The sequence below is a fragment of the Hyaena hyaena genome, unplaced genomic scaffold (assembly GCF_003009895.1).
Source record: "Hyaena hyaena isolate Hyena2069 unplaced genomic scaffold, ASM300989v1 scaffold_871, whole genome shotgun sequence".
Lineage (NCBI taxonomy): Eukaryota > Metazoa > Chordata > Mammalia > Carnivora > Hyaenidae > Hyaena > Hyaena hyaena.
The window spans coordinates 139,252-155,557 of NW_024081500.1; the positions used below are offsets into that span (position 1 = coordinate 139,252).

A 16,306-nucleotide genomic window follows, 5' to 3' on the forward strand; every position below is an offset into this window, starting at 1 on the left:
TGCTGAGGCGGGTCCCCGCCCCGGGCCTCCCGCCTTCGGTCCAGGTAGATCGCGCCTGTCGCGTCTCCTTTCCTGCTGAAAAACGTTACGTTCCGGAACTCCCGCACGCTCCAGCCCTTTCTCCTTCGCGTCGTCCGGCGCTGGCCCCCGGGCTGCGCCTCCCTCGTCTCCTCCAGGCGCTCCTGCAGACTCCGACGCCACGTCTCCTTGGCCTTGGGCTTTTGCAGGCACACCCCTCTCCCGACACCCCTACACCTACGCGAACTCGGGAGCCGGCCCCTCCCCTCCTGAGTATGCCACTCAGTACTCACCGCCTTAGGAGCTCCTTCCGCACAATTCGCTTCCCACTGGCTTGTACTTGCCGTGGTGTGTTTCCATTATTGAAGCCGCACCGGCGAGTGTTCTCCCCAGGCAAAGAACATATTTATTTCATACTTGTGAGTGTCAGGGTTGGGGGCGAACCAGAGACAGTCTGACGGATAATGAGTAAGACTACGTGTGAGAGAAAGAAAGAAAAAGAGAGTAAAACAGGGAAGAGCAGGTGGATGTGAAGAAACAGTAAGAGCGGAGTGAACCAGAGAAAAGTAGAGGGAGGAAAGAAAGTAGAGAAATCTAGATTAAAAGGTTATCCCCAGAGAGGTGAACGGTAAGAGGGATTAACCAGTGATGGGAGTGGGGCAGCAAGGAGCAGGTACATCAGACTTGAGAGTGGAGGAGGAATAAAAGAATTGTGGCCGTGGGAGATAGAGGTGGTGCTGGGACAGAAAGAGGGGCAATGGGTGACAGAGACAGCAGAGGGACAAACAGAGCAGGGAGGGAATTCCCTGGCTTTAATCCCTTCTTTGGCTTCTGGTCGTCCTCAGGACAAAAATCCAGACTCCACTGTATGGCGACAGCTTGGAGCTCTGGAGGTGGGGTGACATTCCAGAGTCGGTCCAATGTGAGGAAGGAAAAGCCTTCTCTTTCCTGCATCGACCAGACGTTGGACACTGGCTGGCCAGCCAGGTGCTGTGGTGACGAGGCCCTTTGGCTGAGTCCGTTTACAAGGAGGGTATGAGCTGCCCAGCAGTCAGCAGTCAGACCGACAGCTGTGGGGCAGTTTGTGCCTGAATCCTGAGGGGCGGATTCAGGAAGTGCATCTAGTGTTTCTGTGGTTGTCTTCTGTGGGGTCTCTTAGGACCCATAAGGGGTTAACGGGAAAATGTCACCATTTGGGGGGTAATTTGTCGTGGTTTTGGTGGGGGAAAATCTCGTTTCAGGCAAAGCATTTCTGAAGGTATCACGTGTTTTGTGGGATATGATGACATTCGGGGGTGTTTCATTAGAAGGTACGGGAGTCTTGTTGGAGTATGTGGATCACTGCAGACATTGCTCTTGTATGACATTATGGAGGTGCCTGACTTTGGAGTATGGTCTCCAAGAGGGAACCTATCGAATCAGGGTTGGTGGGTGTTTTCCTGCCAAAACAGGACTAATATCAGGACCATGGGGTGGGATCCTTGGGCAAAGTGTGTAGATGATTAGGAGATTCTGCCATGTAAAATTGTGAGGGGTCCACTGGGAGTACAGCACAAACAGCATGGGAACCCGGAGGATTGTCCGAGTCAAGAGGGGAAACAGTGGGGGACTAGGGCCCAGGAGGCAGGTGTTTCCCTGGGGCAGGCTTGCTGGAGGTGGGTCTCTGGGAACAGCTGCAGAGGGGCTGTGAGGCCCAACACTACAAGTCTCAGGATCCTTTGGATACACATGGTGATATCGTCCATCTTTAAAAAAAATCCACAAAAAAGAATCTTTTACTACATACTCCCATCTTTATTTTTATTATTAAAAAAAATTTTTTTAAATGTTTACTTTTGAGAGAGCGAGCATAAGTTGGGGAGGAGAAGAGAGAGACACAGAGACATAGAATACGAAGCAGGCTCCAGGCTCTGAGCTGTCAGCACAGAGCCTGATGTGAGGCTCGAGCTCCTACACGGTGAGATCATGACCTGGGCTATAGTCGGACGTTTAACGGACATGAGCCCCCCCAGCCCCCTTTCCTCCCATCTTTAAAATAAAGAATCCTCCATTAGCTAAATTCCCCACGGTGGTAAGTGCCCTGGGGGTGTGCTTCCTTTCAGAGCACAGTACACAAAACACTTGTTTATACTCTGCTTCAGATCTTGGTCCCGGTTCTCAGTTTCATATCCACCGTGCCGCTGAGACTCCATGTCCGAGTCACCGGGGACCGCCCTACCTCTCAGTCCAGGAATTAGCTTCCTCTTCTCATCACACTGGTCCCAGCAACAGCACGCGGGGTTCCCTCTTTCCAAAGCACTTTTCTCTTGGCTTCCACATCACACTACTTTTTTACAAGTAAAATCTGTTTTATTTTCTTCTCCATGTTCATGTGACCGTTTCCTGTGCCTGTTTCTCCTCTTTGGTCTCTGACTGCACGAGCCCCCTGGGCTTAGGCCTTGAAAGCCTTCTCAGTTCCTGCCTTTCCACCTCACCCATCTCATGACTTCACCACTGATGTCTCCTTTCACCGCTCCACCCGACCTCTCTCCTGAAACCAGGGTGCTTTATCCAGTTGTCTCCTCGATGTCCCTGCTGGGACAACAGCCTGGTATCTTCACCTTAATATGTCTAACTCTGATCCCCCAAACTCTTCCAAACGTGTCCCTTACAGTCCACCTCTGCATATAGGGTGACCCTGTATTTCCTGTGGCTTAGATGGGCATCTTGACATGTTTGCAAAACATACATTACTTGTGTTTTAACTTAGGACAAAATAAATAAAAATCAGATATTTACTCAAAATGGATAAGGGAATACATGAGGTATGGGGGAAATTTTTTAAGAATCTAGTCCTTTCTGAATTGCTTCCTTTAATACTCTCTGATCTTACCTTCTTGTCTCTGCTCACCCTGCTCCAGCCGCGCAGGCCCCTGTCCTTTCTGGAGCTCGGCACGCCACTACCTTAGGGTCTTCACAAGGGTGTCCTTCTCCTTGAAGTCTCTGACTCCTCATGTGCAGGTGGTAAAATCTCTTCTTTCCTCTGGTCTTTGTTCTGACATCACCTCTCGGTGGTGCCTTCCCGCCAGAAGAGAAGGGGGCTGTGCTGGCCTCTGAGTGTGCTTCACCCGGCTTCACACTAAATCTGAGGCAGTCTGCAGATACAGCTCGGTGCCCCTCCCAGAGATTCCCCTTCAAGTGGTCAAGGGGGGTAAGGCCCAGCCTCAGTACTAGTGAAAGTGCCTCAGGGGTTTCTGAAATGTATCCAGCTTCGAGCACCAAGGCTCTGGGTCTTCCCTGAGGCTGACATCAGCCCCTGACCCAGGGAGAGGAGAGGGGGCCCCGCTGTGTGTGGGGTGTGATCAGGCAGGTCTGTGATCTGCAAGGGAGTGTCAGGTCCCCACTGCTGCCTTCGGGGGGGGGAGGGCGGCCTTTACCAGGGTGGGAGCCAATCCTGCAGAAAGGAGTGGGAACACTCACTTGTTGGCGTCTGTAGGAGGTCACTGTCCCAGGGCACCCCCGGCGGCCACGGGCAGCAGAGGCCTGTTCTCACACAGAGAGGTCTTCCTGTGTGAGGCTGCAGGACGGGGAGGACCCAGACTGACTCTAAGCATTAAACCGCATATTCTTGACACTCAGGATTGAGTTCCCAAGACTGACCCTGCCTGAGGAAGAATCCTGGAAGAGGAGGAAGAGCAAAGGAAAGGGGTCGGGAATGGCCGTCTGTCAGGTAAAGTCATATTCTCGCTTGATTTTCTGTCTCTCATTGCTGCAAGGCCCTTCTTGGACTTGCTAACCTTCTCTGACAGAAGCGTCCTGCCTACACGGGCTCGTCCACACTCCCCCAGGCCCTCCCTCGGTCCCTCTCCTCTCCACTAGACTAGCTCATCGTGACCCAGGGACCTGGAGCCTGTGAGGAGGCTGCACTGGGTGCGTCCTTAGGGGCTACAGGGCAGGCGACTGGTGACAGGTGTGGCCCGTGGTGTCAGTTCAGTTGGGCAACAGGGAGGTTTAGGGGCCGCATCTGATGCACTGTCGGCTCTGTCGACCAGGAAGAAAGAAGCCACATGTGGAAGTCCTGGACTAATGTGTGGGAATAGTTGGAAGATTCTAGAAAAGAAGCCTGGTAAGAGGAAAGCAGCTCTGCCTGACTTTAATGCATTCAGAGCTAAACAGGTGTACCATGGTGTTTCTGGTTTTGAAACACTAATGATTTAGAATCAAGTTCAGAAATTGGCATCCGTGATAGAGGATGTTTTATTCCATAGTTGATTTTACAGTGTGGAGTCAACCTAACCAATGGGAAGAGGTTTTTTAAAAATCATTCTCAGCACATCTATCCCACAGAGACCACGGTGTTTCTACAGCAACTCTTGTGTGGCAGATGTTTTAGGTGAAAATGGTGTTAATTTAGCCAAGACCTGGAGCACAGAACTTTATTTTCACCATCAGAGGGGCTATAGCCAAATTCTGATTCCACCATTATTTTTAAGTTTTGTGTCTCTTTTACCTTATTTAAAAAGAAAAATTTTTTTAATGTTTATTTATTTTGGAGAGAGAGACCAACACCACAAGCAGGGGAGAGGCAGAGAGAGTGGCACAGAATATGAAATAGGCTCCAGGCTCTGAGCTGTCAGCACAGAGCCCAAAACTGGGCTCGAACTCTGAATGGTGAGATCATGACCTGAGCCGAAGTTGGACGTCTAGTTGACTGAGCCACCCAGGTGCTTCTATCTCTTTGACTTTAAAGATCACAAGTGAGTGAGTGATGTTATATACGTATGTATGTATGTATTGATTGATTGATTAAACTCCAAACGAAGAAGTGACTTAAAGCACAAAGATGTAGTTGGAAGGTGATGCCCTTGCCTGTCATGTCCCCACCCTTCATGTCTCAGTGGGGAACTGATGTTGCCAATTCTGTGGCAAGAGTCTGTTCAAACCTGATAAAAATACACTTACACATTGTTATAAGTATATTTTAGGAAATCTCAGTGAAGTTTGCTGTAACATTTTATTATGCCAATTAGAAAAATTTACACAGCACGTCTAGACACAGTGTTCCTGTTAACACAGATACAGCTTGCTCATTTAGAGCCTCATTGCTGCATTCTGTTAATGAGGACACACAGGACCTTCACCAGTTTTCACTCACGTAAAGAATACCACGGAGGCTGTCCATGGAGTAGGCTGACCTCTCTGTTCTCATTCCCATTAGAAGTTGCACTGGGGAACCTATTTGCAAGACATTTCCCAACCCATGTGAAGGACATAACAAAGACATGACCAAAGACTGACAAACCTAATTCTTTTTTTTTTTTTTTTTATTTTAATGGCTCTTTATTTCTTTTTGAGAGAGGCACAGAGCATAAGCAGGGGAGGGGCAGAAAGCGAGAGAGACACAGAATCTGAAGAAGGATTCAGGTTCTGAGCTGTCCTCTCATGGGAATGAGAACATGAGAACTCTTCCCAAGGATCCATGATGAAATGTACTTTCGTTTCAGGCACAGCTGACCTTCAGGGATGTGGCCATAGAATTCTCTCAGGAGGAGTGGGAGTGCCTGGACCCCGCTCAGAGGGCCTTGTACAGGGACGTGATGCTGGAGACCTACAGGAACCTGGTCTCCCTGGGTGAGGAAAGTGTCCCTCCGGAAGTCAGGATCTGCTCCAGTGAGTCTCTTGGGATCCCTTGCCCAGCTTGATGGAGATTGAGGCTGGGTTCATTCTGGAATGAGAACCTTTATGAGGTAGCATCTTCTGTCCCATCCCCCTTTCTTCAGGTGGTCTGCCCACTCCACCCTAGATTAGTGGTGCCTCCAGAAGTTGAGGAAGAACAAAACCTTATGGTAAACTTTAAAAAAGATCTGATTCTGGATCCATCTGTATCCATGTACTTCTGACTCAGTAGTTCTTGGAAGAGAGCTGGATATCTATGTTTTAAACAAAGTCCTTAAGCATTCAGAAGGAGAGAGTGAACAGGCCTGTGGAATGTTTTTCTAGACATGTGTAACATACTCTCTCCTCAGCTGAGCAAAGGTCTGGAATTGCATTCTGGAAAAGACACGGCACATCACATTCCTTTCTTTTTATAAGCAGGAATCTCTCTTTCTGTCCTGAATAATATCTTTATTTTGGAGCAAGGGAAAGAGCCCCAGACTGGAGGTCAAGGTGAAAACAGTGAAAAAGTCAAATGGGTAGGAACACAGGCAAGAGTTCAGAAGGCACAGAGGAGGCCGCACCATTAATGGTGTTTGGGGAACTCTCTGCCAGCGGGGGAGTTCTGTGTGGAAAAATGTTTCTTTCTTGTGAGCTCTTGGAGGAAAAGCTTACTTCCCTTTCCCTCGTCACTCCACACTTCAGCCGTGTGGAAATGCATCCTCCCAACCCCCAGCTCATGCAAAGACCAATGCAAAATCTTCATCATGGCCTGTAGCACTCTATTATATGCCCCTATGACCTATTTTTTTTTTCCTTAAGATTTAATTTTTGGGATACCTGGGTGGCTCAGTTGGTTAAGTGTCTGATTTCAGCTCAGGTCATGATCTCATGGTCTGTGGGTTCGAGCCCCGCATCGGGCTCTGTGCTGACAGCTCAGAGCCTGGAGCCTGCTTCGGATTCTGTGTCTTCCTTTCTCTCTGCCCCTCCCCAGCTTGTGCTCTGTCTCTCAAAAATAAGCAAACATTAAGATTTTATTTTTAAGTAATCTTTCCACCTAACATGGGGCTCAAACTTACAACTTCAAGGTTTCAAGTTGCAGCCAGGTACCCATGTACCTGTGACCTCTTTGGTTCCTTGACGACAAGGGGCACTAGGGGGCTGGTTTTAAGGGGTTGTCTTTCTTCCTTGCCCTCATCCCATTCTTGTTCCTAGTCCACGGGTCAGAGCTAAAGCCTCCCCCATCGTGGCATCAGGCCTTCTCTAGGATCATCCTCATTCTGTGTGCTTGGGAGACCTGCTCCCGGGGTTGGAAGACAGCATCTGTGGCCCCAGAGCTCTCTGCCTCTTGAGGCCCTTTCTTCAGCTTTGCTTTTACTCCATATTAGAGTGTGTGTCACGGGGCTGGGTAGGTCTTTCAATCCAGCACTGAAAGTGTTTTGACTCAGCAGGAGTATAAAAGCACGTCCACACCACATTATACTGTTAAGTTTTGCTATGTTAAGTTTTTGTTTCTTTTCTCTCAAAGTATTTTCTGCTTTCCCGTGTGATACCTTCTTTGACTCACTGGATATTTTTTTAAGTGTTTAATGATTTTCATGCATTTATGTGCTTTCCAGTTTTCCTTCAGGTACTCATTTCAAGTTCATTCTTCTGTGGAGAAGATACTTTGTATGATTTAACTCTTTTTCAGTTTGTTGAGACTTACTTCATGGACTGGTACATAATCTATCCTGGAGAATGTCCCACGTGCAAGTAGAGCAGAATGCATTTTGCTCTTATAGGTGGGGTGCTCCATATACGTCTGTCAGTACTGGTTGGTTTATTCTCAGCTAAAATTGTCTGTGTCCTTCCTGAATTTCTGTCTGGCTATACTCTCCATCATTGAAAGTGAGGTCTGGAAGTCTCCAGATACTATTCCATAACTATTTTTATTTCTCCTTTCAATTCTATAAATGGTTCATATATTTTGGGGTTCTCTTCTGTATGTGTTCATATTTGTTGTAATTCCTTAATTAGTTATCATTTTTTTAATATATATTGTCCTTTGTCTCATAACAAGTTTTCCTTAAAGTCTATTTTGTCTGATGCTATAGCCACTAGGAAACCAAAAAATTAATTGGATTCACAATGCTCTCGGAGCCCACAATGTCTCCATGCCTGTATATAAAAACTTTGCTTCTATAAATCCTGTTCTTTTCTCCTCTGCTGCTGTCACAAATTCTCTCTCTGTATATCATGTGGCCATCAGTGGTCCACAACTAAATCACAGATTTTGAAATACTGTTTGATACTGTTGTTTTTTTTATCAGAAAGGAAAAAGAGGAGTGACAAACCAAAAACACATTAATACTAACCTTATGCTCACCTGTTTACTGTCTTTATTACTGTTTCTTACTTCTCAATGTGGATTTGAGTTTTTGTTTCTTCCTTCACATCAGCCTGAAGCACTCCCTTTACCATTTTGTTTTGATTTGTTGTTTTTGTTAGACTGGTCCACCAGCAAGGGACTCCCAGTGTTTTTGTTTTTCTGGCAATGTTTTAAGTTTTCCTCTATTTTTGAAGGATAGTTTTGAAGTGTATAGAATCCTCAGTAGACCTCTATTTCTGTTTAGCACTGTGAAAATGTCATCCTGTTGCCTTCTGGTCCATATGGTTTGTGGTGTTAAATCATTGGGTAGTTTTATTGATGATCTCTTTTACCAGAGGAACTACCCTTTGCCACTTTCAGGATTCTGTGTCTTTGGTTCTTGACAGTTTGATTATGAAGTGTTTCTCTGTGGGCATCTTTCAGTTTATCTTACTCGGGGCTTGCTGAACTCCTTGGATATGTAGACTTATGTACTTCACCAAAGTTGTGAATTTCTCTGCCTTATTACTTCAGATATTTTTTCTGCCCACTTCATTCTGTCCTCTCCTTCTGGAATTCCCATGATTTATGTTGCTACACTTGAAAGTGCCCCACAAGTCTCTTATTCTCCATTTTTCTTCATGCTTTTTTCTTTCTGCTGCTGAGACTGGGTAATCTCAACTGACTTAATCTTCAAGTTTGCTAATTCTTCTGCCTGTTCAGTTTGGTGTTAAACTCCTTTAAATGGATTTTTCCATTTTAGTGTTTTTACTTTTCAGCTCCAGAATTTCGATTCTGGTTCCTTTTTATAATTTCTGCCTCCTTACTGATATTCTCAATTTTGAGAAATATTGCTGTCATTGGGTCCTTTCTTTGGTTCTTTGCATATGGTCTCCTCATAGTTCTTTCAGCATATTTTAAATTAGTGACATAAATTCTTTGTCCAGCAAGTCTGATGTTTGGGCTTCCTCAGGAAAAATTTTTGTTAAATTGCTTCTTTTCTTATGTATGGACTATAAATCATCGTTGGTTTGCATATCTCACAATTATTTTTTTAAGTTAAACATTTTGTGTATTATGACAACTCTGGAAGTCACATTCTCCCACACCCACACCCTCACCCCAGTATTGGTTGTTGCTGTTTATTGCAGTTGCTCTTGTTTGTTTAGTAATTTTTCTGAGTCAGTTCTGTCAAGTCTGTATGCTTTGTCACATGTGGTTACTCAAGTCTCTGGTTAGCTTAGTGGTGAGCTAGTAATTAAACACATAGCTTCTCAAACACCTGGAACCAAAAAAAAAAAAAACAAGAAGCAAAAACTCCTAGTCTTTGGAAATAGACTTTGTATAATTCAGCTTGGCAGTTTACAACGGTGCCTTAGCCTTTACCTCCTGTTTTACTGAGACTGAAGGTTAGCAGGAGGTAAGGACCACCTCATGTGTTTACTGAGCACTGGCCCTGGGTATGTGCATGACTTAGATTCCTAGGAATGTGTAGCTGTTTTTCAAAGCCCTTATTCCCCAAAGCATTTCATTCCTCAGCCTTCCATCCCTGGCTTCACAGTGTCTGCTCTTGGCCCCAAGTGTGTCATCTGCTACTATACTTGCCTTTAAATATGCTTGTCAAATGTGCACCACCCCCACCCCTGCCCCACCTGGCATAGCACTTCTTGAATTAGGCAAAGGCAAAACTTTTTGAGCCAGTTTTTCGTTGAGCCACAAAGAAGATCAAAGTAAAAACCACAATTCTTAGAGAATCAAGTCTGTTTTGCCTCTCCCAGTACAAGGGATCTATACCAGGAACATGGGCCACCTCTGTGCTGGAGAGAATGGGATTGAACCAGGGGAAGTTAAAATGTTAAAATCTCTCCAACTGAGATCAGCTGCCTTTTTTTTTTTTTTAAGTGTCTACATGATTGGTGTAAACCTTTGTTTGGTTTCTGGAATTCTGATAAAGTGGATTCTGACAGTTTTTGCCAACTTACTTGCTGTTTTAATGGAGACAAGCACTTAGAATACTCCATGATGTTCATGCCTTTACTTTCTTAACCAGTTATTTATAATACTATTTATCTGGAAACTATGGTTTCAGAAGCCAGTGGGTATGTGAGTTATTTAGACTGCTATGAATATGGGGAGCTTTGCTCAACATATCTTCCAGTTCTCATACTGTGTGCTCTTCCTGGAATGTAAGTCCTTTCTCTTGTTCTTAAGAAAGAAATCATTAGAACTCCACAGTCTATAATTGTGTGTAAGTGTGGTTACTTATTATTTACCTGTTGGATTTATCTTGGTTTAATTTAAAAACTGCACTTATTAACTTGTCATCTACAGATTATGAATTTCAGTATTTAGTGTGGAATATGACTGCAATTCACCAATTGTTAATGTTCTAAAATGCCTATGCTGCATACAGCATAGTTTTAGAGTAGATATTAAGAATATTTTCTTGGGGCGCCTGGGTGGCTCAGTCAGTTAAGCATCCGACTTCGGCTCAGGTCATGATGTCACAGTTCGTGGGTTTGAGCCCTGAGTTGGGCTCTTTGCCGACAGCTAGCTTGAGCTTGGAGCCTCCTTCAGATTCTGTGTCTCCCTCTCTCTCTGACCCTCCCCTGCTCACACTATCTCTCTCTCATAAATAAATAAAAACATTAAAAAAATTTAAAGAATATTTTATTCCAGTGATGTCATATTAAAATCTTCTTGACTTTCCTATTATACCTTTTTACTTTTATAGTTTGTAACTTCCATATATTTATCTTATTAATTTTTTTGAAAGATTTTATTTTTAAGGAATCTCTATACCCAACATTGGGCTCAAACTCATGACCCCAAGATCATGAATCACATGCTCTACTGACAGCCAGCTAGGCACCCCTAATTAACTTTTTTATGGATTATTTGTCATTACTTCATGTAGAACTGTGTCTCATCATTTACTTGCATATAGTAATTATACCATAAATATGCATTTGTATAATATGTTTGTTTTCAGTATGAGACACCTATTTGTCTCCTGGCAACTGGTGTGTGTTTTGGTGTGGTGGTCAAAGAATACACTTTCAGAACTTACATAAGTTTACAGAGTGTGAATGATTTGGTCATAGGGTATTTCAAAGTAGATTTCCCTTAAAATAATTCGAAATACCTATATCTTTTATTAAAGAATTCTATTCACCTTGCTTTCTTAAACATTTATAGACTTTGGTTGAGAGTTTTTATCTCTTCAATATAAGTTTTACTTTTAGTGTAATATCCATCTTGCAACTCTAGTTAATATGAAGATTATTGGTTTTTTTTTTAATATATATCTTTCAGATAGCTCTGCTACATTCATGATCAAGGAATTATTATCAGTGAGAGACATTAATAATGGAGAACTATACCAATCAGTGGTTGTGGGAAGACCGGAAAGTCATGGCCTTGAGGATTTTGACTGCAGGGAAGTCTGGAGAAATATGTATGAATTTGAGAGCAAGTGTGGATATGAAAAAAGAAATTCAAAAGGAATGCTTGTGACAGATAACCTAAATCTCACTGGTCGAAGAGATAAACAAGACAGCAAATCATGGATTAATTTACCTTTAAAGCAGAGTGTTTCTTTAAGAAAAAGTGCATATCAATATTTTAAACAAGGGAAATCATTAATAAAAAATTTGTTAAAAATAAAAAACAATGTAGTCTGTGCAGGAAACAAGTATACAGAATGTTTGGAAAATAGAATTGGATTAAGCTCCCAGTCGCATCTGGCTGAACAGCAGAGATTTCAAACTGAGGAGAAAATCAATGGAGGTAATCAAGTTGAGAAGTCTGTCAAAACTTGTTCAATTTTGCCGCTTCAAAGATTGCCTCCTAGTGTCAAAACCAGCATTTGTAATAAACATAGAAAGGTTTTTATGTGTCCGTCATTGCTTACACAGCACCAGAAAACAAAAATTAGAGAAAAACCATACAAATGTAATGAATGCGGAAAGACTTTTACCCATCATTCAGTCCTTACTAGTCATCAGAGAATTCATTCTGAGCAGAGACCTTACAAATGTAATGAGTGTGGTAAAGCGTTTAAGCAGTTCTCCAACCTCACAAGACATCAGAGAATCCACACCGGAGAAAAACCATATAAATGTAATGTATGTGACAAGGTCTTTAATCAAAATTCCCACCTTACAAACCATTGGAGAATTCATACTGGAGAAAAACCACACAAATGTCATGAATGTGGTAAGGCTTTCATTAAATGTTCAGACCTCTGGCGTCATGAAAGAATTCACACAGGAGAGAAACCTTACAAATGTCATGAATGTGATAAGGGTTTTACCAAACGTTCATATCTTTGGGATCACAAAAGAATCCATACTGGAGAGAAACCATACAAATGTACTGAATGTGGCAAGGTTTTTAGGCAGTGGTCCACCCTTAGGATTCATCGAAGAATCCATACTGGTGAGAAACCTTATAAGTGTAATGAGTGTGGCAAGGCTTTTAAGCAGTGCTCACACCTCACTAAGCATCAGAATATACATCCTGGAGAGAAGCCACACAAATGTACTGTGTGCGCCAAGGCTTTTATCCACATTTCAAGCCTTGTGAAACATCAGAAAATTCATTCTGGAGAAAAACCACACAAATGTAATGAATGTGGTAAGGCTTATATCCAAAGTTCAAGTCTTGTGGAACATCAGAGAACTCATACTGGTGAGAAACCTTACATATGTAACGAGTGTGGCAAAGCCTTTACCGTGCGTTCAAGCCTAACTAAACATAAAAAAAAACATACTGGTGAGAAGCCTTATAAATGTAATGAATGTGATAAAACATACACACAACTTGTGCACCTTACAAGACATCAGAAAATACACACTGAAAAGAAACATGAATCTAGTATTCATGATAATGCTTTCATTCAAAGCTCAAGCCTAGGGGATCATCAGAGAATTCGTGGAAGAGAGAAACCTTACAAATGTAATGAGTGTGGCAAATCCTTTAACTGGTGCTCACGCCTTACTCGACACCAGAGAATCCATACTGGGGAGAAACCATATAAATGTAATATGTGTGGCAAGGCTTTTAGTCAAAATTCAAACCTTACAATTCATCAGAGGATTCATACTGGAGAGAAACCTTACAAATGTAATGAATGTGACAAAGCCTTTAAGCAGTATTCAAGCCTCACTAGACATCAGAATATACATCCAGGGGAGAAACCACACAAATGTATTGTGTGTGGGAAGGCCTTTATCAAACGTTCGCACCTCTGGGGTCATGAGAGAACACATACTGCAGAGAAACCGTACAAATGTACTGAACGTGGCAAGGCCTTTAGACAATGGTCTGACTTCAGGATTCACCAAAGAATTCATACTGAAGAGGAACCTTAGAAATGTAATGAATGGTGGGGCACCTGAATGGCTCAGTCAGTTAAGTGACCAACTTCAGCTCAGGTCATGATCTCATGGTTCAAGGGTTTGAGCCCTGCATTGGGCTCCATGCTGGTGGGTGGAACCTACTTGGGATTCATTCTCTCTCTCCCCCCTTCTCCTTCTCTCCCTTCCCCTCCCTCCCTCTCCCTCTTTGCCCCTTCCTCACGTTGTCTCTCAAAATAAATTTTTAAGAAATATGAATAAAAAAGAAATGTAATGAATGACAAATCATTTAACCATTTTCCACAACACACTATAAATAAGAGGATTTATACTAGGGAGAATTAAGTCTCTAGTCGAAGCTTAATCAATTCAGATGTTAAATTTTTCAGAGTAATTAAAAGCCAAAATCATTTAAGACTCATGCAATGAGTATCAGTGGAACAAGGAGATCTTTAGTAGTAATGTACCATGTATTTTTTAAAAATTTTAAGTGCCGTTTTTTAAAAAAAATGTTTTTTTTTTAATGTTTATTTTTGAGAGAGAGAGAGACAGAGCATGAGCAGGGGAGGGGCAGAGAGAGAGGGAAAGAATCCCAAGCAGGCTCTGCAGCACAGAGCCCAGTATGGGGCTTGAACTCAAAAACTATGAGATTATGACCTTAGCTGAAACCCATGAGTTGATGCTTAACCTGCTGAGCCACCCAGGCACCCCTTGTACCATTTCTTTTAAAACTACTTTTTTTTATTTGACATTTCTTAAAAATTACATCACTACTGATGTCTTTCAGCCTGAAGTTTGGAATCTGTTGATGATATACTTTCATTACATGTTTTATGTATGTTACCATGATGGTCTCTGGGAGCAGATCGGTAGATAAAAGGGTCTTTATTAAATGAGAATCATTCTTATCCATGTACCCTGAAGGAACACTGAATTTCAACATACAATGTTGTGTGGTACTGAATGAGAAAATGGGTTGGCCAGAGAATATATATAAAATAATGATGTAAATAATATGTTCAGGAACCCTTCTACAGATTTGTCGGTATGACAGAGGACCACTGGATTATCAGAAACCATGGTTGTGCCAGACAGGCATGAAAAAGCAAGCTTTAAGATTAGGAGAGTGAGATTTTCATGATAGGTTAGCAGGGACTGCCTATGTAATAGAAACAATGGAGAAGGAATAGTAGTCATCCTCTCTAATGAAAAGTAGTGGTTGTATATCAAAGATGAATGAAAATTTAGTCTTGTTTGGGGGAACGAAAAGACCAATTATCAGAGAGGAGAACTTAAAACAACCAGAATACATTGTAGAGGTGCAGGATTTGCATTTAACCACTACACTGATGTTTTACTCGATATATCATAGTTCTGTTTTCATTAATAAATGTAATCATTTTTTCAAAACTCTAAACAAAGTGGTTTTTTTTCCCCTATCAGATCAAGTCTATCCTGTCTCCTTATAGTGCTTCAAAACAAACAGTAACAATATATCTTCAGGCTGTCAAGGCTGAAAGGCATCTGCAACAATTTTCTTCCATGATGGAATCAAAGAACATACAATTTTATGAATATATAATTTACTTGAGTGACTCCCTCCACACTCTGCCTCTTGGATATTTAGGTGGCTATGATTAAAATACCATAACAGTGCAACCTTAGACTCTCTAAACATGTGAAGTGCAATTCATGAATGTGCATCTGATGTTTCCGTATACCCTTGTTTGTGCCTACGTGAGACTCATGACTTGCACTGGCCTTGATTTACATGAAGCAAAAAATATATATATACATACCCAGACACATATATACATATGTATCTATATCTACATAGAGATAATAGATAATAAATATACACACACATAATCTCTACACCCAATGTGGGGCTCAAACTGAAAACAACCTTGAGATCAAGGGTCACCTGCTCTACTGACAGAGCCAGGCAGGCACCCTGAGGCCAAATATTAAGCAAATGAGAAGTGTTAGGAAATAAAAGAAAATTTCAGGAGCAGATATATGATATGAACAAAGTTTCCCCCCCCACCCCCACCCTACTTGGAGCTTTCACTGGAGTATTTTGGAAAGCTCACTGATCATGAGTTTCCCCCTTAAGAATGAACATACATGCTTGAGGTTACATTAGTCTTGTTTTGTTTGTAGGCCAACTAGGAACTTCATATATCGACCCCCTAGAAAATAGTTAATTTGCACTTTTAGATATTCCACAGTTATAAGATGAACTGCTATCTGAAATTTAGCCTTGGGTATCAAGATGAATAGTGCTAATCACCAAAAAGGGCATGAAGATGTTTAAAGCACAATGAGACTTTCTAGGGAGAGCAGGACAGGTTTCCAAAGTTGCCACAAAAATGGCTGGAGAGAGCAAGAGGAAGAGACTCGCTTCAGGTTTCTACGGAGTTTATAATAGACAGTGGGTGTGTGTGGTTTGATCTTCCTTGGGCATCAAACAAAGGAGCACTTGGGCTTCTAAATTTGGCCACTTGTAGAGGGGAAGAGGGAGATGCATTGAATGTGTGCAGTAGTCTGTGTGTGTGTGTGTGTGAGAGAGAGAGAGAGGGAGAGAGAGAGAGAGGGAGAGAGAGAGAGAGAGAGAGAGAGAGTGAGAGAGAGAATGAATTATCCCCCAAGCTGTAGCAAATTCAGGGAAGGCAGTTGAGAGAGGGCTGAGGCTTACAAGCTGTCTGTCCATGGTCAAATACCAAAAACCAAAAAGCAAAAAACTGGAGTGAGATTCGAATACAACACAGAATGTTTACTCTTAAACCTCCTGATTGCCTGGTTAGGAGAGACCCGTTTTCATGCTAATAATTTCTTACTCATCCTTTCCTGCTACATACATAGGACCCTTTACCCAGTATAACTGTTGTAAGTGAAATACTGAAATACTGTTTAGATAAATTGCCTCAGATGCTTTTACACT

The 16,306-nt window shown here is 42.6% G+C and overlaps 1 protein-coding gene across 1 annotated transcript; it reads left to right on the forward strand.

Moving 5' to 3' along the window:
• The first annotated feature begins 350 nt into the window (after positions 1–350).
• LOC120222364 (zinc finger protein 677-like) lies at positions 351–13,420 on the forward strand. The gene is made up of 4 exons (XM_039220162.1): positions 351–437; positions 3,637–3,727; positions 5,502–5,667; positions 11,318–13,420. The coding sequence occupies exons 2-4, from the start codon at positions 3,713–3,715 to the stop codon at positions 13,375–13,377; spliced, it is 2,241 nt and encodes a 746-aa protein (XP_039076093.1). The 5' UTR covers positions 351–437; positions 3,637–3,712; the 3' UTR covers positions 13,378–13,420.
• The last annotated feature ends 2,886 nt before the right edge of the window (positions 13,421–16,306 follow it).

What these genes read in the sequence shown, in the direction of transcription:
- LOC120222364 (XM_039220162.1), top strand. An exon ending in GGAAGTCAGGATCTGCTCCA is followed by an intron (nt 5,668 to 11,317) that starts GTGAGTCTCTTG and finishes TATATCTTTCAG; the next exon opens with ATAGCTCTGCTACATTCATG.